This window comes from Ascaphus truei, chromosome 6, assembly GCF_040206685.1.
Source record: "Ascaphus truei isolate aAscTru1 chromosome 6, aAscTru1.hap1, whole genome shotgun sequence".
NCBI lineage: Eukaryota > Metazoa > Chordata > Amphibia > Anura > Ascaphidae > Ascaphus > Ascaphus truei.
The window spans coordinates 77,022,524-77,049,773 of NC_134488.1; the positions used below are offsets into that span (position 1 = coordinate 77,022,524).

Here is a 27,250-nt window from a genome sequence, read left to right on the forward strand (position 1 = left end):
TCTAATATATATATATATAATGGTTATTGAGGCAAAAAGTGACACTGTGTGCTCATTTGCATGTCATTTCCCAGAATCTCTTGCTGCAGTGTAAGTGCTGTATGCTGGGTGATGATGGGGAAAGGCGGGGTTGCAGACATGCCTAAGACATGCAGATGAGCATACAGCTATATTTGCATATATATATATATATATATATATATATATATATATATATATATTTATTTATATATTTATTTATATATTTTTATATTTATTTCGTGTGGGGCTGTTGTGTGTGTATTTTTTTTATTGTGGGTAGCGGGGGTGGCCGAAGTGGGTTTTAGCTCCAACGGTGGTTGTTTAGGGCTTGCGGGTGGATAGAGGGAGGGCTTAATCCCTTCATGACCGTAGCGGCATGAACTGCTAAGGTCATGAAGAGGTTAAGTCCACCCGCAACCCCCCCGCAAGCCCTAACCACCCACAAGGGCCAAATACCCCCTTCACCCACCCCCGCTACCCACAATAAACCTGGCACGGCTGGTTACCCCCTTCATTGCCTTAGCGGTTAGCCGCTAAGGTAATGAAGTGGGCTTTAAATGCATTTTTCCTGCCTTGAGTGCATGCCGGGGGTCTCCAGTGCTGGTATTAATGGGTATCAATCCCAGCCAGGAAAAAGGCCTGATTTTTTCTAAGTGTCGACCTTGCCGATGCTTCTCCACCACCAACTTGCCAAATTTAGTTGGCGGGCTGGATTGGCGTAAAAATCTCAATTCTAGAGTGCCAATCACTAGCGAAAAGCTGATCGGGCTACTAGAATTCAGCCGATTTAAAAAAGTGGCGAAAAGTGCCGAAAAGTGGCTTATCGGCACCTGCATGCCGAAAAGTTTTTTTCGGGGAAAAAAATTGCAGATTTTGGCCACTTTTCGGCACTTACTGAATCGGAAAGACTATTTTGGCGAGAAAATTGCGAAAAAAGCCTTTTCGGCGCTTACTGCATAGAGCCCTAACTGTCTTTGGTGCTGTGGCCACCCATGCTATCGTGACCGCGGCGGTCGCGACACCAGAGGATTAAACCGGTGGGTTGTAATATGGAAGTTTGGACATTGTCTCCAGCGCCACCGGTTTTTGCTTCGTCAACCGCAGCACCGGAGATGGTAAGTTTTAGGCTGCACTTATAGTGCTGTCTACGGTGACTGCAACGTTGCGCAGCGCTATAGCAAGTACATGCAGTCCGTCGCGAGTGTCCACAGAGGGTGTGACCGCAATTATGCTGCAGCGCGACGGAGCGGTCGCAATCACCGGTAGTCAAAGGATTTTGACTTTTTCGGCGATCGCTTTGTGACATCAGCGGCACGTCAGCGGCACGTGAGCGGTATAGAAAATGAGGGCAAACCGCTCATGGCCACGCTTCCGCCACGCCCCCCCGGTCGCCCTCTCTTGTCTCCTGCAGTATAAAAAGAATCTCTATTACAACGGCGTCACGCGGTCGCTGAGCCGGTCGCATAGCCAGCACTATAAGCGCAGCCTTACTACAGTACATCTGTGTTTTAGGTGAACAACAATTTACTCAGAAAAAAAAGCACAAGAGAAACTGGACTGAATGTACTAATAACAAATATTTACTTATGGCTGAACTTCAATTAGTATTAACGATGTATTCACAGAACATCAAGTGAAAAAAGACTTTCCTTTGAAGATGCGATATTTATTTATACATTGCATTATTTGTATTACTCTATATTTGCAAAGCACGAGGATTAATCATGATAAACAGTATTACAGCTTATTAGTTACTTTTCCGATAGTGTTACTAGATCGCCGTGTGACCTCAGCTGCACTGGATCGGTTCAGCCAATGAGGGCGAACCGTTCACGGTCACGCCCCCGGTCGCCCTCTCTTGTCTCCTGCACTATAAACAAGAATCGCTATTACAACGGCGACAGCTGATGTCACGCGGTCGCAGAGCCGGTCGCATAGCCAGCACTATAAGCGCAGCCTTACTACAGTACATCTGTGTTTTAGGTGAACAACAATTTACTCAGAAAAAAAAGCACAAGAGAAACTGGACTGAATGTACAGTACTAATAACAAATATTTACTTATGGCTGAACTTCAATTAGTATTAACGATGTATTCACAGAACATCAAGTGAAAAAAGACTTTCCTTTGAAGATGCGATATTTACTCATACATTGCATTATTTGTATTACTCTATATTTGCAAGGCACGATGATTAATCATGATAAACAGCATTACAGCTTATTAGTTACTTTTCCGAAAGTGTTCCTAGAGTACTGTACATTCGAAAAATGTAAGGCTCTAATTACATAGAAAACACATGTTATTTGTATTATTTATTAGTGTAAATGCAGTTTGAAAAAATAAAATGTAATTTACAGTGTTGCTCCCAGACAGTAATTGGTTATAATTCGAATTTGTGTTGATACCAGAATCCTAAAATTCTGATTCCAGTTTGTTCTTTAGTCTTTACGCAAATGCCTGATTGGAATCTGATAAATAAGATGATACATGGATACAATTACTTCGTTTTGACTGAGCATTGTAACTTGTTTAAAATAACTTAAAGGTTCCAGTAAATTGCTGGGGGCTAGGACCTTCTGTGCGAAGTAAAAAGCATTGGTATTCTGCTCAGATCACATTGTCTGGGGGGTGCTCGTTATTAAAGGAAAATGTAGGGCAAATAATACCAACACAGCATATAACTTTTTCTTATTGAACTACTGTGAGAAAGAAGGTGGTCTTTCAGGAGAAAATCTTTCATCTGGCCAAGATGCTCTGACCAAAAATAATTGACTAAAGGTCAGAAAGAAAGATCTGGCATGTTCACTAAGAAATGCAGATCTATCTTGCTGTCTATAACATATTACATTTTTCTCAGAACATCTTAGCCTCGTGAGGGACAATATGTCCTCTGAAGACTGCCCTCAATATAGTCCATAAGACCACTAAAAAACATCACCTATTTACACAGTAACACTGCGTTCCTAGGAAGCTTTTTATAAATAAGAAATATCACTGACAAATATTCACATGCTTTCCCAAATAGTCAACAACCCTTACCCAAACTGCTGTTATCCATCCTATGCTGCTAAATTTACAGCTGATATATAATTCTTATGTTATTTGTAAAGCTGTTATATTTATTATTATAATCTTATCATACAGTACTTCACTTAAATGGGCAGTTCCTTCAAAGACAGAATTTAACTAATGACAGTGTTTAATAGGTTCAATTGAGCTGATTGACGCCTTCCATCAAAAAAGTATAAGTATTTTTAAATAATTGTTTCAACTTTGAACATGATAAACAAAAGCTTGGAATCGTTTTTCCAGCCTTGAGCTAATTTCTTTTGGTGATGCAACAGTTTGTCATTACTCAAAGCCACCGGTAAATTGTTTTTACATCTGTATTCCTTGTTTACGAAGTAAATATAGTGTCATCATTATTCAGTGGAGCATATAGCACCATTTGGCATTTTTGTTTAAATACATTTTTTTTAAAAAGTCCCTTTTCTATATGCTCCTTTGACATTTATGACAATCAAGTTTTAGTTTGAATTGTTACAACAGTGCACCCACGATAACTACCATTTGTCATCGTTGTGCTTTTCCCACTGAGCCATCATCGGTCATACAGATAAACCTAAGTACACTAACTGATATAATTGAATTCAGTACACCCAGAGAAAAACAAAACATACATTTTTCACAAGATACAAATACTGTAAGTAAAGCAGTTACTGTAGGGTCATTCAATCTATATGAAGACAATTACACTAACAATTTGTTTAAACCAAAAAAAGACGATCCCTTTAAGAGAAGAGTAAAAAACACTCTAAACAAAATCAGCAAACATAATTTTACAGAATGTTAAGTACTGAACATAAGATCAAAACTATAAAATGCAAGTTTAAAGCCTGCGTCCAATTAGTTTTCCTTAAAGCAGCAAACAAAGATGAGTTTTTTTTTAAATTTTTATACATATTATTTAAGCAGGGGGTCTCGGGAGCTGAACCAAATTAATTTCAGCTCTGGGGACTCCCTGCTTCCTGAGACAGCTCTGGTTGGGATAGCTGGGGTTCTCGTAACGGAAGCATTGCAAGGTCCCTCGGGCCAATAAAAAGCCGTGACATCCTCCAGTGTGGCTTCCTATTGTCCCACGTGACCAGGACTTTTAAACAGCGCCAAGATACCGGATATGGAGGTAAATATTTCAGGGAGCAGGGGTCCCCGGACCTGAAATTATAGGGGTTTAGCTCTGGAGAAACCCTGCTTCAATGTTATGTATACTTTTTTTTTATAAAAAATAGTCCGCCTGGATTGCTGCTTTAGCGTAAAGCCAAATCATAACCTAAGACAACAGTCCTTGAATCTGTACCGTACCAAGGAGGACTGTAGCAGTGGAGGGCAAACCAGCATCCAGTTAGCTTAATCTTATAGTTTAATATTTGAAATCGATGGCAGTAGCAGCATGTTTGTGTTTCTTACCTTTGTTGCTTGTGTACAAGACCAAAAGGGCGACCACAGCACATGTCATCAGAAAGAGCAGCACTGATAGCCCAATCTCAGCAATGCTCCAGGATTTCTTCACAGATTTGGTTGATTTCTCCACTATATCCATCTGACTTTCTGACTTCCCCATTATTGTAACTCTTGAAAAGGAAAACAAAGATGCCTTTAGGTTTCTGAATATAGCTTGTCAAAGTAATAAAAACTGCTGTTGCTGGGGAATAATAATAAAAAAGAGGCAAAATAGAGCATGTATGAGAGATGTGAGAATGAAATATAAATGCACAGAGAGAGAATACAAGAAGATGTTAACACTGAAAGGCAGAGATGAGGACAGATGAGAAAAGCAAGGAGATACAGTAAATGCAAATATAGCGGAAAGCTGTATAATAAAAGGCTCAGAATAATCAGATTCAGAGAAAAAGTAATAGGACAGATGGGAGGAGGAGGAAGAAAAAAAGATGAGTGAACAGATGTGTGGTAAGAAAGTAGAGCAATAAAGAGAAAACATGTATGAAAGATGTACTGTAAAATAAAAAGGAAAAGGAGGAAAAGGCAATTACATATATTTTTCCATTTGGTTGTCCACGGTTTTTGCTTTTGTGACCTCATTCTCCATCTCCATGAAGTATAAAAGTAAGCTAAGCTAGAGGGAGAAAACTTCTTATTCTTGTATTGCTCGGTTTCACCAAGGCCAGTGATGTGATGCAGAGCCCAGCAAATAAATGCTACAATTAGATCTGTGTGTTGCTTGCAAATTATTTCCATCAACTGAGGTTTGCTCTTTTTCCTAAAATCAGATTGAAATAGAAGAAGAACTAATAGTCCTAACAGGCTCACTTTCTCAGAGCGCTTTTTGTTCATTTGTTACCAAAAAGATTATTTGCTTTTTTCCAAACACACGATCCATGCTGACTGCTCCAGTTTTTGGTTTCTCTCAAGCATCAGAGCCCTATTAGTTTTCAATCTGAGTCTTGGTTCTGGTCTGCTGCTTACGGTTTGCTGCTGCTTGTTGCTGCTGCTGAGTTACTATAACAAACTGTCCCTTTCTCATCTCTGGTAAATCCAAATAAAAACTTCTGAGCTCAAATGAACTGTTCAGATCTTAGAGCAACTATATGATCCAAAGTGGGTGGGGAATGAGATATAAAAAGAGGAGGAAAGGGGAGGGGGCTGAGGCAGCAGACACAAATTCCACTGCAGATCTTTTTAAGTTTAGCTTTTTGCTTGATGCTGTGCAATTTCTTTTAAGACTGCTAGAGGTACAGTAAATTCAATGTAATTGGCACATAGAGAGCTGCTGTGTCCTAGTTGCTCCGTGTTTCATGGAGTTTTGGTTAGAATAGAGCTATCACTGTAGCAATTAAATTGGTACTTTTGCTATCACAATGATACCATAGTAGTTTGGATAAAAAGATATCTGCCAACTAAATTCAACCTTTTGCCAAACTATAATTTTCCTTAACATTCCTACCATAATTCTATACACTTATGGATATGCGTATCATTGAACAGGAAAGTGTGGTTTGACATGCTGCGGCTTTCTAAGTGTATTGCATAAAATGTAAAAAAAAAAAAAAAAAGAAAGATGCAGATTGTTAGGCAGAAGTTTATGACACCAAACATCAAGCTGAGTATTTCATGAAGTATAAAGGAACAAAAAAAAATACACATAGAATTATATACATAACATTGTTTGTGGCTTCTCCCTAAGCCTTTTTATTAATACTCCTTGTCACGTAACGAGATTTAACAGACACTTAGTGCGGGTACACCGCTGTTGAAACTGATTTCAGGAAGAGATTCTGGATTGCACACACGGGGGTCGCTTTGTCACCAGCTATCCATCACATCAGGTAGTAGTGTATAGCTGGGAAACACTTTCTGTGTGCGTGTGCTGGGGCCCTGCTGTAATGCCCGGATTTGTAACTGTTAGGAGTCTGGATTGATACCATACCTCGTCAGCAGTATTTATTTGGCACCTCGAAGTCGCCTGCCTCCAGCATATCGATTCCCTGATAGGCCTCGGTCACCTTTCTGCTTAACTGGGGGAAAAGGAATTTGACCCAGTCAGATTCCGGGAGTTGCTGGTGGTAGCAGATTTTCTCAAAAAACCTGAGGTAGCCGTCGATGTCCTCCTTGGCCTCAAACTTTCGGAAGTTGTAAAGTTTAGGCTCAGTACCAGGCTAGCCACAGAGTCACAACTTTCCGAAGCGAGGCTCTCTCTGCAGTCCGAGCTGCTTGGTAGCTACCTCTCTCCCCATTTGGTCCTGGAGCTACATTACAGCCACCCTCTCGTTGGATGTGGGTTAGGGCCCAAATCGGGCAACAGTCATTGGAGTGAGATCCCTGGGGCCCCGACTCCTCACTGTTCCCACTGACAGAGCTTGGGGTCCGGATCCAGCTTCCTCTCTTTGGGGGCAATGCTGGCACCTGAGGCGCAACGGCACCCTGGTCAACCGCATTGTCTGGCAATTCAGAATCATGCCTCTGTAAATCCCAAAGGAGGACTTTAAACATTCCTTCGTAGGCCAGGCCCTCATCTTGACACAATGCTATCAGCTCATCTTTAATCCATCCTCGATAGCGTCCAGCCATCATATTTCAAGTGACTAACTACAGGGATGTGAACTTGGCTGCTTAACGTACCGGGTTACCATGACCTTGTGTACTTGAGTCTAAGGCAAACCCCTCTGTGCTGGGAGTCCCAAAAGAATGCAAGCACTCTCACCACTACCCCCATAATTAGTCACATAATGTGATTGTCCAGGCACACTCAGGGACCGTAGAACACACTAGGCAAGACACCAGGGCTAAAAATCTGGGAGGTTTATTAGAACAGTAGCGGTAAACACAGAGTATGAATTGCAATCAAGGAAAATAAAATTGGGCTCAAACAAACATGTCCTCAACTGACTAGGTGCAGCATGCTGCTGAAGCTGGCTTACCTTGGATGAGTAACTGACATTAGTGACCCCGCAAGATCTCTGGAGGGCAATGGCAACCACTACTGCGATCATTAGTCCTCCAACAGTCCCACAGATCTGATTGATCTGTCACACCAGAATTATCGGGACACTGAGACTCTAAGACACAGTTTCTAGGATAACGGCTGTATCCCTCTGATCTCTGGAAATATTGCTCTGCGAGCCCAGTTATCGTAACTGGGATCCCATTCACAAAAGCTGGAGGGGCCTCAGGAGCCAATAGAAATCTCTTTAAATGAGATGTGAGGTTGCCCCGACAAATCATAGGTGGGGAATGGGGTTCAACTGCAACCCCCACCAAAAAGGAGTTTCATAGAGGGGAGGAAAATACGAAAGTCAGTCGGGACCTCACAAAGTAGGCTATTGTCCCATCCCACGTAGCCGTTTAGGGTCCCAGATACTCCACTAAGCTTGGTGTTAGACTTCTAGTGTGAGAACAATGCTCTGGCTTGGTGATTCAAGTCCTTCAGATACCCAACAATGTACAGTACCTCACATCTCCCCACATACAAGTAAAGCAATGGCTGGTCCAGCTAACTATCTGCACCTCCAGTCACGTACGCCCTAGTAGCTACAGGCCGTGGAAGGCTATCCTATGGGTTTACCCCCTCACGCTTCCTCCCTGATTGGTATAAAATGTGGTAACCTTGGGTCTGTCGGCAACCAATGCTGGTGCAGATCCGGTACCCATCCACGGGCCTGATACCTTCCTTCATCGATGCATATGCTGTATATGCTGCATATGCTGTATTGTCATCGGGCAGTGAGCATCAATAAAGACCCTCATTTATACCTCTGTCGAGTGCGGTCCCTTATCCAGAGATGGTAGAGGAAGAACTGTCACGGTAGGGGCTGCCTGCAGCGGTGCTGTGGCCTACCGTGGCACTGACACCAAAGACCAGAGGACTCATGGAAGACTGTAACGACGGCCTGTTTTCCCCATACCATCGCGGGAAGACTCACTTGTCCTGTTCCTCGCAGGTACCAATACCACACTCAGCAGTAGCCATGGCGGAGTCTCCCAGAGAGGGGGGGGGACATGTGTTACACATACAATTGGAATAAACTTGTTTTCTGACACACAATGTCCAACACGTTTAGGTTAGGAACCGCAAAAACTCTGGATACAAAGTAGTGCCAGTTAACTCTTTTTAATTACTCAGGGGCAGTGAACCCTTACAGGGGCAACCACTTTGACGGTTTTGAGACAGCAGGCAGGCTTCACCTTTTTTATGGGGCCACCATGTTGCCCCTTTCGTCACACTTCCCATATCATGGACTGAGGAAAATAGGGCAACGTTGGTACAATGTACTTGAAAACATTGACACATGATAGAATATAGATACCTCTCTTTGTGACAATTTTGCTTACAAAGCCCGGGATTTATAAATCTCCAATAAAGGATGTAACATCCCGATTCTGTGTTAATTGCCATTGACAACACCCCTTATCGGAAATTAGTGCATCTCCCTCAAAGTGCCTTGATACATGGACCCTGAAAACTATATGTGCATTAAAGTAAGTAAAACGTTTGCAGGATTGTGAAAATGTTGTATGTGTATAAACATTTAAATTAGGACTGGCAATATATAGTTTTCCTTTAGCATAACTCCTATTTGTAAAACAATATTATTAACACATGTTCCCACAACAGAGTACAGGCATACCCGGTTTAAGGACACTCACTTTAAGTACACTCACGAGTAAGTACATATCGCCCAATAGGCAAACGGCAGCTCGCGCATGCGCCTGTCAGCACGTCCTGAACAGCAATCCCGGCTCCCTACCTGTACCGAAGCTGTGTGCAAGCGGGGAGACTATAGAGCCTGTTACAAATGCATTATTTACATTCGTTATGCACGTATATGATGATTGCAGTACAGTACATGAATCGATAAGTGGAAAAAAGGCAGTGCTTCACTTTAAGTACATTTTCGCTTTACATACATGCTCCGGTCCCATTGCGTACGTTAATGCGGGGTATGCCTGTATATCCTCTTTTTAAAAGATCAGTAATTTGAAAACATTTTTTGCATGTTTTTAAGTGCGGTTGGTGTGTTATCGTGATTTGACATTAGCATTGTATGTTTGTTTCTCGGTTACAGCAGTTAATGCCTGTTTGTCTGTTTTGGAGGCGTTCATGTCACTTAATGGGCATAAAATGTGTGGGTTTTGCTAATAATGGATGATAATCTAAATGTAAATATGCAAATTTGTCACATACTGTATACTGTCACATATACTGCCGGACAATTCTAAGCAGAAAACAAGCTACTGTAAGGATAGAGGTCAACTGGTCTTTTTTGTTTTCTTGTACAGTACAGTGTAATAACATAAGTAGAGTAGCAAAGATCTTTCTTGATTATAATTTTTGCTTCAATTTCTAACTTCACGTAAATATGTTTTGAGCAACAATCCCCCCTATTCTATTTTTTTTTTACCCAACATTATTTTAACAGGATGAGTACTGGGGCTTTCTACTTGTCGGCCATTTAAAGCCCCTTTAAAAAAACTAGACAGTAATAGGCTACTGATAATTTCACCGGTAAGTAGAGATGAGCAAATTCTTTTGCTGAATTTGGATCCGCAGCAGATCGGCCGGTTCCTTTTCGTCCACGGATTTCAGCGGATCAATCTGAAAAATGGCGATGTGCATTTCGCGGATTTTTATTATTACCAAGACCGTGGATTCCACAACCTGTTGACGGATATGTAGAATCCAATCCCCGGATTCAGCAATTCCTTGGCAGATACTTCAACAGATTGCGGAATCCGTGGATTGGATTATACAAATCCGTCCACGGGTTGTATCCAATGGCGTTTTTTTATGAATCCACGCAGATTAAAACCGACCAAATCCATACGTGGATTATACACCGCAAAATGGATTTTGGTGGGGAAATGGGAAAAAATCTGGGAAACAGATTTTGGCAGATTCGCCCATCTCTACAATTAAGTACAGTCTCTCTTAAACTGAAAATTGTGTGTTCCAGTTTTGGAGAATCCTCCCGTTCCAATCCTTTAAAAAAGGAGCATTAGTAAGGGGCGGGGTGCGGGTAGCTTTACTTGTGCTTAGCCTATGACCTGATGGAAGAAACACGTTGCTCCTTTGGACTGCGTTTAAATTTAATTGCAATAATTTTGTTTTTTGACATAGAAAACTGTTCATGTTTATCTACTAGTAATGTAGAGAATGGGTGAGGTATATAATGGATGCACTTTGATCCTTTTAGCAGCTCAGATTACTTTGATTTCACACATACTGTAGTGCTTCTAAATTTTAACCCTTAGAACCACATACTGTACATGTTACGCATCTCATGCTATTGACTACAACATTGTTTTGTTTCTTCTTTTCTCTATGCAGCGGAGAAAATACAAAGGACATAGTATAAAGTTAGTAGTGTAAGAACCTGCTGAAATGGCCTAAAGATGAAATATTTTGGCATACTGGATGTGCATTGAGGTTTCTTTGTACTTTGATTTGGCCCATCAGGTTTGTAAAATAATTTAATTGTCCTAATACATAGTACCATTGGCACAAAAGTCATATGTTACTTCCAAAAGACCAATCTGGAGCCCCCTTTCAACCAACTTCTACCATGTTGGTCTACCCAACACTTTCTGGGTTGTACAAATGAAAAAGAAATGAGAATGAAAAATTGCATACACTTATTGGTTTAAAAATGTATATTGTCCTTCACATAATGAATAGAACAACATAACTTATCTCATTCCAACGTTTTGCGTTTTGGTCCCCAGCAAAACTTTTTCTCTTGTGATTAAATCTCTACCTCTTGTCAACATTACACATATTCCCATGTATCCCTGTCTCAGTTGTAAAATAATTTGACTACTATTAATATATCAAATCAGATTACTTATAGGTCTTTTTTTAGTGGTTTTAATGGTCAATTCCATATGATTTATATATTGTGTGGATTTTTATCACAATTAAACATTTTTGGATCTACATGTGTTACCAGTGGATCATGCTTCAAGCATTCCCACAATATGTATACTGTACTCTTTACAGTATTTGGAATTTGACCCTGCTGTTTAATAACACATTTTAGAATATTTTTTAATCAGCGTTAAATGTTTATTAGTTATATTGATCCTAGAGAGCTGAACATTAATAGAAGGTTGTGATACCTTTCAATAAACCAATACCTCCCATTGCCTGTGTACACTTCTATACTGTCATTTCGTCTGAAGAACTCTAATAGGTTCATTAAAACATATCACAACTTGCAATGAATGTACACATATTTTGTTGTAAATTTTAATGTTACAGTTAAATTGTAGTACGCCTGATAAGGTTGAAAAAAGACATATGTCCATCAAGTTCAACTTATATTAAATTTAGACCACAGATATTTATCCTATAATTGTATTTAAAGTATATTGATCAAGAGGAAGACAAATAAAAAAAACAGTGAAACATTATCTAATGATATCTCATAGGGGAACAAATAAATTCCTTTCTGGTAATCAGATTTCTCCTTGGATCAACATCCTTACTATGTTTATTCATTTGGTATATCCCTGTATACCTTTCCTTTCTAAAAAGATGCCCAACCTTTCTTAAATATATCTATTGTATATGCCATCACAGGCTCCATGGGTAATGAATTTCATATTTTAACTGCCCTTACGGTAAAGAACCCTATCCTTTACTGCTGGCGATCTCCTTTCCGTCATCCTGAAGGGGTGAACCCGTGTCGTTTCTACTGCCCTTGGGATGAATAGGTCTTTTGAAAGTGCTGTGTTTTGACCCTGAATATATTTGTAAATAGTTATCATATCCCCTCTTAAATGCCTCTTTTCCAATGTAAACAATTCTAATGTAGCTAGCCTGTCCTCATACTGTGAGTCAGATTTTACATCTATTTTAATATTTGGTGTCTCTTCTCTGTACTCTCTGTAAAAGAAGTTCTATAACTAATTCTGTATTCCGTATTCAAGGTGTGGTCTTACTAATGATTTATACTGGGGGCAAAATAATGCTTTCGTCCCTTTCATCCATTCCCTGTTTTATGCAAGATAAGATCTTATTTGCTTTTGCAGCTACTTCCATGACATTGGGCACTATTGCTAAGCCTGCTGTCTACAAGCACTCCTAAATCCTTCTCCATTAAGGATTCTCCTAATTTATCCCCATTCAATTTGTAAATTGCCTGTTTATTCTTGTTTCCCAAATGCATAACCTTACATTTATCTGTATTAAACCTCACCTGCCATTTAACTGCACAAGTTTCCAGTCTATCCAAGTCCTCCTAAAGAGAAATTACATCCTGCTCTGATTTTACTACTTGACATAATTTACTGTCATCCGCAAAGATGGAGACGTTGCTCTCCATGCCAACCTCAAGGTCATTAATAAACAAGTTTAAAAGTAGTGGCCCCAGTACCGAATCTTGAGGTACTCCAATTACAACTTTAGCCTAATGTGAAAAAATGTACTTTATGACAACTCTCTGTTGTCTTTCCTTCAACTAGTTTTCATTTTAGGTGCAAATATCTTTACCCACGCCAATTTCCTTTATTTTGTATACTAACCTCATGTGGCACTGTATCAAAAGCCTTTGATAAATCTATGTAGACCACATCCACTGCATTGCTCTGGTCTACATTTTTTGTCACCTCCTCAAAGAAACAAATAAGGTTAGTTTGGAACGACCAATCCTTTATAAATCTGTCTATTCTGACTATTACTACTCATTTTGTTAAGTATTCTTGACTATTTTCCTTTACTAAACCTCCAAGTAGCTTTCCCACTATTGATGTCAGACTTACAGGTCTGTAATTCTCGGGTTGTGATCTTGTTCCCTTTTTAAATATAGGCACCTCGTCTGCTTCACTCCCATCTGGTGGTACTGAGCCTGTTGAAATCAGTTCCTGAATATTAACGGCTTGGCTAATACTGAACTTAGCTCCTTAAGAACCTTATGGTACATGACATTGTGGCTAGTTGCTTTATGTACCTTCATTTTATCATGACACACTTGCTCTTCTTTCTCAGTTAATCAAATGTTAATTAATATTAAGCGTGTGGCTTCCTCCTGTTGCAATATTTTTACAATTATCTTGTCCTTGGTAAATAGAGAGGTATACAGTAGAATGTATTTAACACCTCTATCGTCTCCATATCTCCAATAATTTGCATTCTCTTCTCACACTGGAAGGGTCATATATTCTCCTATATTCTAATCTTTTAGTTATTAATGTACTTGAAGAACTTTTTAGAGTTGATCTTACTTTCTATTGCAATCCTTTTTTCGTTTTCAACATTTGCTAATCTGATTGCCCTTTTGCAAATGTTGTTACACTCCTTGTAATTCTGATATGATGCTTCTGTCCCTTCTGACTTTACACATCTTAATGCCTGTCTCTTCCTTTCAATTTATTCCCCTACCTGTTTATTTAGCGACATTGGTTTAGACTTGTTTCTTTTATATTTATTACCCAAGGGTATACACTGATAAGTGTACTTATCTAACAAAGTTTTAAAGACTGCCCAGTAATCTTCCACATTTTTCCTGCAAAAATGTAATTACAATTTATTTATTGCATATTATTCCGTAGTTGATTCTAATCTGCCTTTATAAAATGAAGTCTTTGTTCAAGATGTACTGTATAATATGTTTTTGATCATGTATTTCAAATGAGATCACTGTTTCTCAAATGTTCCCAGACTTGAAAATGTACTATTACTTCTACATTGTTTGATATTACTAAGTCTAGTAATGTCTCTCCCTGGTTGGTTCCTCAATATTTTGGATCAAGTAATTGTGTTTTAGCACACTCAAAAACCTGTTTCCTTTATTTGCAATGCAAATCTCATTGCTCCAGTCTATGTCCGGATAGTTAAAAACACCCATTATAAAAACATGACCTCGTTTTGCGTCCTTCTCCATTTTCAAAAGTAATTTGGCTCTCTCAATCTCACAGCTATTTTTTGGTTTATAGCAAAGGCCATTATGGCATCAGAAATCTAATACCTACAGTATATTGGGATCGTGACAAGTCATGTTTATTCTTGAAAGTACGTGGCAATTGTTTAAACCAATGTGATATGGTAAATGCCGGCTGCATCTATGGACTCTAAAAACATACTTAATAGGACATATAGAGTACATAATTTTGTATGTGGGAGCTCGGGAAGGAGTAGGTGAATTGCCAGGTAATCAAATACCCATTCAATCATCATTAAATCCACAGATGTGATTGTGTTTATTCTTACATTCCATCAAGAGTTGTTATGTTATCTAGCAATAGCCATAACAACTCAACCAAATACTCTGTCATTAAAGAGTCCCATTTTAGTTTTTTATTAAATTAATTATATTACAGTACCTGGCATTCAACTAGTATAGTTGTTCATTGAGGAACATTCCACTAATGAGACCATGCTAGCAGCTTTGTTTGCATTACCTTCATTCATTTAAATGGCAGTAGCATGCTCAAAATTGTTTTTTCAAATGGTTTCATAAATCTGATATTTTCTAGTAGTCCATGTCCTCCTAATTTTATTTGTAGTTTGAAGATCAGGGTCAGAACAAATGTTCTCACTTACAATTTTCAAAATACACATTCCTCAGTGTTCTATCGATTCTCAAAGCAGCACCAATTTTGAGATGTTTCCTACAGTATGTATTGTTATACACATTTTGAAGCATAACAGTTGATGACAGTGGCTTGTTGGCACAAATGCCCTGCTCACACTACAAAAAATGACAACAATTTTGGCTTTTATATATTTCCAGACCCCAAGGGTTTCTCCATACTATGCAATGTTGTTCTAGTGTTTGCTATAGTTGTGCCAGTTATCTTTTCTAGGTGTTCCATACAACTGCTACCATTTTATGTGGCCTATTTTGATAGCCCTAAACAATACTTACCACAGATGAAATCTCTGCCTTTTTATGTATTTCTACTAATACCACAGTACTGTATAAACCTTAAAAAGTTGAAAATTGAAAAGATAAGTCTTACATTTATCTACATTTTAATAAAACAACATGAGAATTCTATATAAATGCACTTTGCACATTTTTAATTCTTACAAGTCTTTTACTGAAATGGCAATGCAACTTTCAAAGTATTACTTTTATCTTCAGGACCATCACAGTTATTACAACTCTTCCTGCTTCACTGACAGGGGTGTTTCAGTCAGAAGACTTAGGCCGGGATTATAGTGGCGGTTTTCCACTGAGCGCACAATTTGTGAAAATACTTTTCAAATTGTTCTTGCCGCACGACGGCCACATCACGACCGCCTCACGTGAGCGGTTCAGCCAATGAGGGTGAAACGCTCACGTGATGTCACGGCCACGCCTTCACGACGCTTCCCTGTCGCCTCCCGATGCCTGCAGTACAGGTTTCGCGCCTGTGTGACGACACACAGTTGTGTTCACGCAATGATGCAGCAACTATAAACGAGGCCTTAGCTAGTGTAGCTGAGCTGCCTCTCTACTCTTTTATGTGTCCCTTTCGAGCTGGTAGGAAGGTGGAAAAGTGCTTTACATGTCCCTGAGCAGCACAGGAAGTTTCTTCTTGCTCCCGGAATGTACAGTAACAATTAATACAGTTTTACAAACTGCAAAAGGACAGTATGTTACTTTTATATTTGGTATGTTACAAGTTAAATAAAAAAAATAAAAAAGTCCTACTTTTATCGCACTACCTATTGGAAACCAGTGATCTGCTGAAACTACTGTACTGTATACTGTATGATGATGACATATAATTCACGTTTACTGTCAGAGAAGAGCACAAAATATACTGTAGTGTGATTTATTTTTTATAAAACTATTGTTGCATTATTTTTTGTCTTAAGATTGTTATCCCTTTAGCTATCTTTAAACATAGGCAGGAAGAGGGAGGAAAACCACTGGAAAAAAACTGCACAAAACCTTTCCCTCACTAAATATGATGCTGTTAATTTGCAATGGTTTCCCTTAATTTTACAGTCATGAGGCTTTAGTAGATAGAACACATTGGGCCAATTTACACAGCAGTGCTACATTTGATTCATGTGAAATAGCACCACTTACAACCACCACAAACCCACTTGTTCCCAAATGAATTTATATTGTCTGTTATAGTTTTGTACACATAACAAAAATTACAGATATGGCTGCATTGGTCATCAATAGACAGAAGCGTTGTTATCTCCTGTCATTTTCCAGATGGTTAGGGGGACTCCCCTATGCAGGTAATAGTAATAATAATAATAATAATAATAATAATAATTATTAAAAAAAAACAAGACTCAAATGAAATGTTACTTTAAGAAAAAAGACTGAACTTTAATTATAATGTGCATTCTTGGTAGAAAAGTTCAGACAGTCAGAAAGTACATTTGATGCTGCTTTTCATGTCACTATAACAGTCTGTTATGACTTATGGGATTTAGCAAGCACATCTTATATACTGCAGGTGTTGATGTTTATTTGTATAATCTTGTTACCGCTGCTCGTGCAAAGAGGTAGATATTTCAGAAAGAACAGACCAACTGTGAAAAAACATCTGACCTGGCTGGAAGTTATCAAATAGATGAACATGAGGTTCCTTATCTCTAAAGATTTTAAAGGGGGATAGAGTCATCATGTTCTGTATTATTTTAAGCGTTTGTTATTTTAACAAAATGATGTGCTTAAACAGTACTGCATTTGTGCATATATTGTATTGTGTGGGCATAAACATTGTGTATTACCTAGTGTCCTGGAACAGCATTGTGTATTTTCTCTGCCCTCAGGCTTCCAGCACTCCCCAGTGTAAGTTGCCACATTGTTGTCACTTTTGTAACTCCTTTCCCTCCCTGATGTGTCTGTTGTCTAGCAACTACAGCACAGACCACTGTTAATTTCTCCCAGAAACCCTAGTTGTTTGCTTAGTCCCTCTATATCCTGTGAGTGCAGACTTGCCCACTTCCTTTTGGATCCAGCAGTCTGTGAGTACACATCTCTTACTGCCTCTCCCATACAGGCATTCTTAATTTACCTCTCCCCCACATATGCCACTCACCCACAGTTCCCCTTATCTGTTGTTATTGTTTGTTTTGCAATAAAAGAACAGAAAGAAAGGACTCAGTGTGCATCTAAAGGGAGTGAGTTAACCTGTCTGACCCTACCTCTTTGTTACAAGGGGATAGAGGGCCAGAATACTTAGGTAAATTGAGGAAAAAAGATATTTTACTATTGTAGCACCTTTTCCCCCACCCTAAGTGAGATCATATAGCTATCAATGTATTCTGGTGCCGGTGCATACCTGTTAGGTAGAACATAAGGCCTGAGATCTCCGCGATGGTATAGAGAGGCATCAGGACAGGCTATCAAGGATGGTTCGTCGGTCAGCACAGCACCTCCTGCCCAGGAGGATCCTGGTGCAGCCAGGATGAACCTCATAGGCAACTCTTCTTTGTATTCAAACTCCAGACATCACACCAGAGAGGGTATAACTGGGATATTACAGGTTCCATTCCCTGAAGGGTACCCTGGGCTTGAGGCCCTGAGAACCCCATAACAGCATACCTTGCCCCCTAACAGGGCAAGGCCTCCGCACACTCCTGTCCAGGAGAGACTTACTGCTGCGTCTTCATAGCATGGAGGGCAGCACAGAACTAACTCCCAGAACCCTTGCTCTAACCTCTAGAAGAAAACCCCTCCATCCCAGGGGAGAGGCGTGTAAGCCGGCCTCCTATCAGTCATAGGCCCCCCTTGTAATAGCAGGCTCCTCCTGAACTTTATTAGGTAACACACATATAACAATACAACCATGCCCTGCAGGATTTGCGCACTCTACTGGGATTTACAGTGCTAGAGGGGCCAGTGAATTAGTAGCCCAAGGGGACGTGTCTGCATCATTATTTCAGAATATATATTTTTTAATAAAAAATTATTTTATGCCAAATATTTTTAGACTTTTAATGCTTTTGCTTCACCTATTTATGGTTTAGAATGGTTTGGAACAGAACATGCAGTTTCCATTATATTTTGCGGTAACCCTTTTGGTAAAGGAAGCAGCCATTCCTGCCATTTTCGAAGGCAATGGGAATTTTCAACGGAAAACGGGCCGTACGACAATTCCAGAGTATTTAGAGCTCACTCCTTAGAATTGTAAGGGAAATCTTTCCAACAGAAAATAACAAGCTTTACTTTCAGGTTTTTAAATGCTCCTTTAAAATAGACATTTGTGCCTCATTGTTTTATTGGAAACTCACCAAAATATATTAAAATATCATATGAGAACAAAGGGCTCTATGCAGTAAGCGCCAAAAAAGTGCAATCGCCAAGGGTACCTTATCGGCATGATTCTGCCGATTTTTCCTCTCCGTATGCAATAAGTGCGGAATCCCTTCCGAATCAAGCCGAAAACATTTGCTCCCACTCTGCCGATGATTTGCCGATCACACACAGGTGTATCGGCGTGCATGGCGAGGTGGTGTTAGGTTCCCCAATGAAACTTCTTGCTGAATCTGCCGAAGCAAGCATGTTTTGGATTGAGGGTGAGTAAGGGGATGACCCCTTAATTGGGTGCTCTAAAGAAAACCTTGCTGGCAAGTCTGAATTGTTTCTTAATATTAAGCAAGCGGAGTACTCTGTCACCTGAGGTGTACGGTAATGAAATATAGGCAGTAAGCAGTAAGTCTATCGCAATGGGTTAAATAACCCGCACACGGACGTGAAGCCGTCTAACCTGACCGGTGAGCGTGAATCCAACCGGCGGTCCCTTCTCTGGTGGGCCTCTCTGTATTCCGTGGTCTGCGATGTCCTGCAGCACTCCGTACAGCTGCTTCCTATCCGGGGATCCTGTCCTCCACTGGCGGTCTATTTTGGTAGCCCTCGCGGTACACAGCGACCTGTGACCCTCGGATGTTCCTGCTGCTGCTTCCGTATCCTGTGCGACCGAGAAAAGCTCCGCTCCACTGCGTGCATCCGTCCCGATGGAGGGTATAGTAGAAAAAAGGGGGGGGGGGATACGAGCACTGAAAAAATGACACTCTGGCTAGGGCATGTGCAAAAATGGGAGAAGGCGTGTAAGCCGGCCTCCTATCAGTCATAGGCCCCCCTTGTAATAGCAGGCTCCTCCTGAACTTTATTAGGTAACACACATATAACAATACAACCATGCCCTGCAGGATTTGCGCACTCTACTGGGATTTACAGTGCTAGAGGGGCCAGTGAATTAGTAGCCCAAGGGGACGTGTCTGCATCATTATTTCAGAATATATATTTTTTAATAAAAAAAAATTTTATGCCAAATATTTTTAGACTTTTAATGCTTTTGCTTCACCTATTTATGGTTTAGAATGGTTTGGAACAGAACATGCAGTTTCCATTATATTTTGCGGTAACCCTTTTGGTAAAGGAAGCAGCCATTCCTGCCATTTTCGAAGGCAATGGGAATTTTCAACGGAAAACGGGCCGTACGACAATTCCAGAGTATTTAGAGCTCACTCCTTAGAATTGTAAGGGAAATCTTTCCAACAGAAAATAACAAGCTTTACTTTCAGGTTTTTAAATGCTCCTTTAAAATAGACATTTGTGCCTCATTGTTTTATTGGAAACTCACCAAAATATATTAAAATATCATATGAGAACAAAGGGCTCTATGCAGTAAGCGCCAAAAAAGTGCAATCGCCAAGGGTACCTTATCGGCATGATTCTGCCGATTTTTCCTCTCCGTATGCAATAAGTGCGGAATCCCTTCCGAATCAAGCCGAAAACATTTGCTCCCACTCTGCCGATGATTTGCCGATCACACACAGGTGTATCGGCGTGCATGGCGAGGTGGTGTTAGGTTCCCCAATGAAACTTCTTGCTGAATCTGCCGAAGCAAGCATGTTTTGGATTGAGCGGCCCATTTAAAGGCAGTGTGTATTTTTATTCATTCTCTGTGTTGTTGGGAGAGAGAGAGAGACACACAGAGCTGGCCGATTTACATATTTCATATTGACTGAGACAGTTGTGGTGTATTGTGAGAGGTTTGTCCTGTATTGTTTTGTTTACATCTTTGTCTTGTTTTCACTTTGTAAGTGTTCAGTGCGATTGTCTTTAAATTTCTTTTCTGTTCTTTGTGAGTGCTAGAGGTATGGCCGCAAGGCGTGGGAAGAGTGATGCTGGTATGAGTGGTACTGGTAGTCGTGTGAGTACGCGTCTGAGTGAACGTAGGATTCAGGGGAGTGCTGTTGCTGCGAGTGCGAATTGTGTTGCTGGGAGTGCGAGTGGTGTTGCTGTGAGTGCGAGTGCGAGTGCTGCTGGTGGCTCTGTTGCTGGTGCTGCTGGGGTGTCTGGTGGTGGGGTGGTTGCTGGTGGCCCGCTTTTGGAGTCTCTTCCATTGAAAGAAGGAGAGTCCAGTCAGCAGCAGCCAAGCTCTGGGCCTGCACGTATTCGGAAGAAACGTCTGGAGCGGCCACATAATCCTCGGTTCAATGAAGAGGAAAACAGAGTTCTTGTCACAGGGATTCTGGAGCACTATAACTGTCTGTATGGGCATTTACTAGGTAAGTCTATCTTTGCATTGATTCTTCAAAGACATGTTATCCTAGGTCATGTGAGATGTCTTAATATCAAAATATTATTCTATAATATCTATCAATTAAAATTAATTGTTACACACATATTCCTTCATGCTTTAGAATGACCATAACAATCAGTCTAAAAATTTGGGCAAAGTTCATACAATATTCATGCAAGCTTCCTTACATTTGTATGTTTACACGTAAATGCTCATTTGGTACACATATTACACCTAAACCAGCATGTTTGTTATCTCTTGGAACAGGTAGCAGTTTAGGAAACTGATCGTTTTTATAATAATAATTAACGTCATATATTTTGTATGTATTTCAAGGGCGGACAAGTTCAGCATCAAAAAAAGAAATGTGGGATCAAATAACCTTGGCTGTGTCTGCGTGTGGGAATCATGTCAGGGACTGGGCGACTTATCGGAAGAGATTCAATGATATCAGGGCAAACTTAAAGAAAAAAATACAAGCACAACGGATGCATGCTTCTGGCACTGGGGGTGGGCCGCCAGCACTATCTATAATCTTAACACCATTGGAGAAGCAGATGCGGGAAAAATTTCTTCCTGTCGTCATGGAGGGTTTGCCCGGGGACAGAGATATCGGAATTTATTCTGCTCCATTTCCACCAGGTGACAAATGTTACTATACTAGGCGTGTCGAAGGTTACAGTTCTGATCTATGTTTACGCTGCAACTTATACTTTCTTCCCAATATAAGCATACCTACATATATATCTGTATATGTCTCTCTCTCTATATCTATCTATCTATCTATCTATCTATCTATCTATCTATCTATCTATCTATCTTTATATCTAGTTGTCCTACAAAAAGTAAAAATTAATATATATGGTGGCAAAAGGTGGCACTTAGTGCTCATTTGCATGTCATTTCCCAGAATCCCTTGCTGCAGTGGAAGCGCTGTATGGTGGCCGATAATGGGGAAAGACAGGGTTGCAGACCTGTCTAAGACATGCAAATGAGCATTGTTGCACGGTACATGCAACTACACACGTGGGTTTCTTGACAAGGCTGTTTTATTTTGCCTTGAAAAATATACAGCACACAAAACAGAAATAGCTATTTTTCAGCAACAAACGAAAATGGCTTTTCCTTCAGCAAACCGAACAAAACCGTTTCTCTTTAGCAGACAGTTTATATATATGCAGCTACCCTTTTTCTATGCAGGGGACAGACAGTTCACAGTTTCACTACTTTGCTACTCAGACCTTGTTTTCAGGAATCACTTTAGCAGCTTACTCCTCTCTCATCAACAGCAAGCTCCATGTGTCTACAACCTGGGTTTTAACACACCTTGATTAGGCAGCTGGGATCCAACTAATTGTCCTGAGGTTCCCAGCTGAAGTTTAACCTAGTCAGTGCTGCACTGCAGACTAGACATAGGTTTTCCAGGCATATAACTGGTGGCTTTTATTTACCCTGTCACATTCCTCCCCTGTTAGTGTGTGGCTGGGGTTACGCACGGCTGAAGCCCGACCATCCACCCCTTCTCTAGAAAAGAAGTCAGCATTTGCGTTCTCTTTTCCCGGCTTATGCTGAATCTCAAATGAGAAGGGTTGGAGGGCCATATACCACCTAGTCAATCTAGCATTGGAATCCTTCATGCTACTGCTGCGACACACTTTATTCGAGCAAATACCCAGTATGTACCTGGCAGATACCTGGAATGCGCCGCTCCTCACCTCTGACAAGCCGCGTTGCGTTTGCCTTCCCAGCCATGGTTCATGCCTGGCTGACGGGCGGCTGATCTGTTAAATGATAATGATTAGGATTTAATAGGCTGCAATGCTACGCGTGTCTACCAGATGGCATAAATTCATGAATTGTAATGCAGTATATATATATATATATGTGCAGTATTGCAGCCAGTGGGAATAAAATGCTTCAATCCCTGCCTGGAAAATAACACAATGCACTCGGGCAGAAAACAGTCACAAACCTCAATACACCCGGGTATACCCGAATTCGTGGGACTAGCCGAGCTCGAATAAAGTGTGTCGCCAGTGTATTTAACCATTTCAGTGGAGCATGATCCGTCACCAAAGTAAAATGTACTCCTGTCAGGTAATGCCTCAAAGCCTCGATTGCCCACTTTACTGCGAGGCACTCTTTCTCAATCACTGAGTAATTTTTTTCCCTTGGGAACAATTTCCTACTCAGGAAAAGGATAGGATGTTCAACTCCCTCAAACTGTCGTGACAACACTGCCCCCAGCCCTATCTCTGATGCATCTGTTTGCACTATAAAAGGGCTGTTGAAGTCTGGGCTTCTAAGGATGGGACGCTCTGATAGACACCTTTTTATGTCCTCAAAGGCTTTCTGACAATCCCTTGACCACACCACTTGTGTAGGGGCACACTTTTTTGTGAGGTCCGTTAAAGGGGCTGCCACTTCTGAATAGTTGGGGATGAACCGTCGGTAGTACCCTGCTAAACCTAGCAGAGAGCGTACCTGCGTTTTTGTTTGGGGGGTCGGAACTTCTTTCAGGGCAGCTACCTTGTCGGCTAGTGGCCTTACTTTTCCACCTCCCACTGCATACCCTAAATATTTGGTTTCCACTTTACCCAAGGCACATTTCTTAGGGTTGGCTGTGAGCCCTGCCTCTCTTAGAGATTTGAGGACCGCTTTCAGCCTATTTAGATGGGCCCGCCAGTGTTTACTATAAATGACAATGTCATCTAGGTAGGCTGCAGCATAAGGCTAAGGCCCCGCTCCCAGAGTCAGCGCACCTGCGCTGCTGACAGGCGGTGCGCTGAGATACACAGACCGCGATCTGCGGTCTGTAGGGAGCGGGAGCCGGAGCGGGAGGTGGGCGGGAGGTGGGAGGTTTGATCGGGAGGTGGGCGGTTTGACAGGGAGGGGGGGCGTGGCTTGAGCGGAGGGACCCGCTACTCTCCCCCCCCTCCCTCCACGGACTCGGGCTGGAGCTGGAAGGTAAGTTTAAACACACACACGCAGGCACTCATTCATACACGCGCACACACACACACAGGCAGGCACTCACGCACTCATACACACACACGCGCGCACACACAGACAGGCACTCACGCACTCATACACACACACACACACAGACAGAGGCAGGCACTCGGGCACACACACACACAGACAGGCACTCACGCACTCAGACACATACACACACAGACAGGCACGCACTCAGACACACACACAGAGAAAGGCACTCACCTGCTTTCACTCCACACTCCTCCCCGCTCCCCGAAGCCTCTCCTCCTCCCAAAGCCTCCCCTCCCCATTGGCTCACAGCCACACACGTCACGCGTCAACGCTAGGAAACACCATTCTCTGGTGTCTCCAGCGGCTGACGCGCTACAGCGTGTAGTGCTCTGTGCAGCCAGTGGGGACCGGGACCAGCTCGCGAGGATTCCCCTGCTGGTGGGGAACTCGCGACCCGCCGCCCGCGCCAACGAGCACAGCGGGACCGAGGCCTAAGTCCTATGGGGCCTCAGTACCTTATCCATGAGTCTCTGAAATGTGGCTGGGGCTCCATGCAGTCCAAATGGCATTGTCACAAACTGGTATAAACCCATGGGAGTGGCAAAGGCTGTTTTGCATTTGGACTTTTCCTCTAAGGGTATTTGCCAGTATCCTTTTGTCAAGTCCAACGTGGATATATATTCCGCGTTACCAAGGGCGTCAATTAATTCATCCACCCTTGGCATTGGATATGTGTCAAACTTGGATACCGCATTGACCTTTCGGAGGTCCACACAAAATCTTACCTTCCCGTCGGGTTTAGGGACCATAACTAGTGGACTACACCACTCACTGCATGATTCCTCAATCACTCCTAAGTGTAACATTTCTTGTACCTCCTTTTCTACCAGAGCCCTACGACTTTCAGGCAACCTATAAGGACGGGAACGTACTTCTACCCCAGGTGCTGTCTCGATTGCATGGGAAATTAAGTTAGTTTGTCCTGGTAAGTCAGAAAAAAACATACTGGAATTGTGTGATTATTGCTAACAAGTCCCCCTTTTGTTCAGAGGACAACTGTTTACCCATTGGGATTTTATCGTCACTCACGATGTTCTCCTGTGGAGGCTGAGGACCAAAGTCTGTTTCCTCCTCCACCAGGTGGATGAATAGAGACCGCTGCATCTTCCAGGGTTTCAGCAAGTTCACATGGTAAATTTGTTTACCCTTCCTGGACCCATGTTGAGCGATCTCGTAATCCACATCACCCGTACGGCGGAGTACTTTGAATGGGCCCTGCCATTTGGCCAGGAGTTTACTCTCGCAACTGGGTAACAATAACATCACCAGTTCTCCTGGGTGAAACACTCTCATGCGAGCATTCCGATTGTAATGTCTCTCCTGACTGTCCTGGGCTGATCTAAGATTCTCCCTGGCAAAATGGCCGACCACATCTAGGCGCTTCCTAAGGTCTAGTACATATTATTGCAGGGTATTCTTAGAAGGGGACTGCTGTTCCTCCCAGGACTCCTTTAGGAGGTCTAGGATACCCCACGGTTGGCGGCCATAGAGCAATTCAAATGGAGAGAATCCCGTGGAGGCCTGCGGAACTTCCCACACTGCAAACAGCAGAAAAAGGAGAAGTTCATCCCAGGCTCTCTTTTCTGAGTCTACAAATTTCCTCAGCATCCGTTTTAGAGTTTGGTTAAATCTTTCCACCAATTCATCAGTCTGTGGATGGTAGACCGATGTCCGAACAGACTTGACCTCTAGTAACTTTAAGACATCCTGCATCAGTTTAGCCATGAAATTTGTACCTTGGTCTGTCAACATAACCTGGGGAAGTCCAACCCGTGAGAACAGTTCCAACAACTTGTTGGCTACTTGCTTCGCTGTTGCTGTTCTCAGGGGGAACGACTCAGGATACCTTGTTGCATAGTCCACTATTACAAGGATAAACCTGTGTCCTTTCGCAGAAGGTTCTAGAGGTCCTACCAAGTCTACCCCAATCCTCTCAAAGGGAACTGACACCAAGGGTAGAGGAACCAAAGGGGCTGTTTTTTGTCCTTTTGGACTAGTTAGCTGGCACGCCGGACATGCTGCACATAGCTTAGCAATATCACTATGCATCCCTGGCCAATAGAATCGGGATGAAATACGGTCCAATGTTTTATCCCTGCCCAGGTAACCACCCCAAGGGACAGTATGGGCTATAGTGAACACAGATTTAACAAACGCCTTGGGAACCAATATCTGTCTGGTGACCTCCCCAGTTTGTGTCTGCCTATTCACCCTATATAGGATATCCTTTGATAGCTCAAAATGGAGGAATACTACCACCCCCTGGGCATCTAAAATCTGTTCATCAATTTTCACCACCTTGTCATACTGTCTCGCAAGGACTGGGTCTTCCCTTTGCTTCTGGCGAAAATCAGGGAGGTACAGGTCTGGTAAATCTCTAGGGCCCATATCCCCCTCCCTTTGGCCATCCCTAGCCATCACTTGTGACCTCTGACTACTAGAATGGTCACCTTGAGACCCAGATTTCTGCAACCAGTCCTGTTTGTCCAAGCGTCTTTGCTTCCGAGTCTTTTGAACCCGGTGTCTACTGGGAAAAAGGTCTGCGGAGAAGGGGAACAGTTTGCCAGGGTTCTCCTGAGCCCCAGAAGGAGGTTCCTCATGAAAGACTGGGGCCATTAGGTCCGCAAAGAAAGGCCAGTCCCGACCGAGCACAACGGGGGCAGGTAACCAAGGAGCGACTCCTACATCGAGGTAAGCCTCCTGACCTTTTACCTGTAGCCGGAGTTTGGCTATCGGATAAGGCTTTACATCGCCGTGTATACATTCTATGCTCCATGGGGAGTCAAAAGAACACACGTTGGGCAGTAACAGTTCCTGGAGGACCAGAGTTTTCCCAGAGCCCGAATCTACAAGGGCCTGGACAGTTTTTCCCCCAATCAGGGCTGGAAGTAGCCAGGGCTTGTAATTTTCCCCAGAAAAAGCCGAGGCGACGGTTCTGCTGAATGAACAATCCATCAGTTGACAGTCCACATACCAGTGGCCTTGTTCTTCGCAGGCAGAACATGGAGAGGGTACCCTCGCAGGAGGGGGCTGTGGATAGCGCTCCGCTGGACCGGTTAATGGAGACCAGGCATCTGGTGGGTCCAGTGGGCGATGTCCTAGGTAGTTCCTCTCACTTTGCGACGAGCCGACATCCGGAAGGAGATGAGGGTTTCTGCGGGGACCAGCATTTGGATTC

General features: G+C 42.1%; 1 protein-coding gene across 4 annotated transcripts in view; it reads right to left on the minus strand.

Moving 5' to 3' along the window:
* Positions 1-27,250, minus strand: part of MMEL1 (membrane metalloendopeptidase like 1) — a 225,643-nt gene that overhangs the window by 148,635 nt on the left and 49,758 nt on the right. For 2 of the 4 annotated variants that reach the window (XM_075604884.1, XM_075604885.1), the window contains one exon: positions 4,492-4,655. In XM_075604884.1, coding sequence (XP_075460999.1) covers positions 4,492-4,645 — 154 coding nt within the window. In that variant the 5' untranslated portion in view covers positions 4,646-4,655. Of the gene's footprint in view, positions 1-4,491; positions 4,656-5,075; positions 5,646-27,250 lie in introns of those variants that run through there. The other 2 variants (XM_075604886.1, XM_075604883.1) reach the window with 2 other exon arrangements.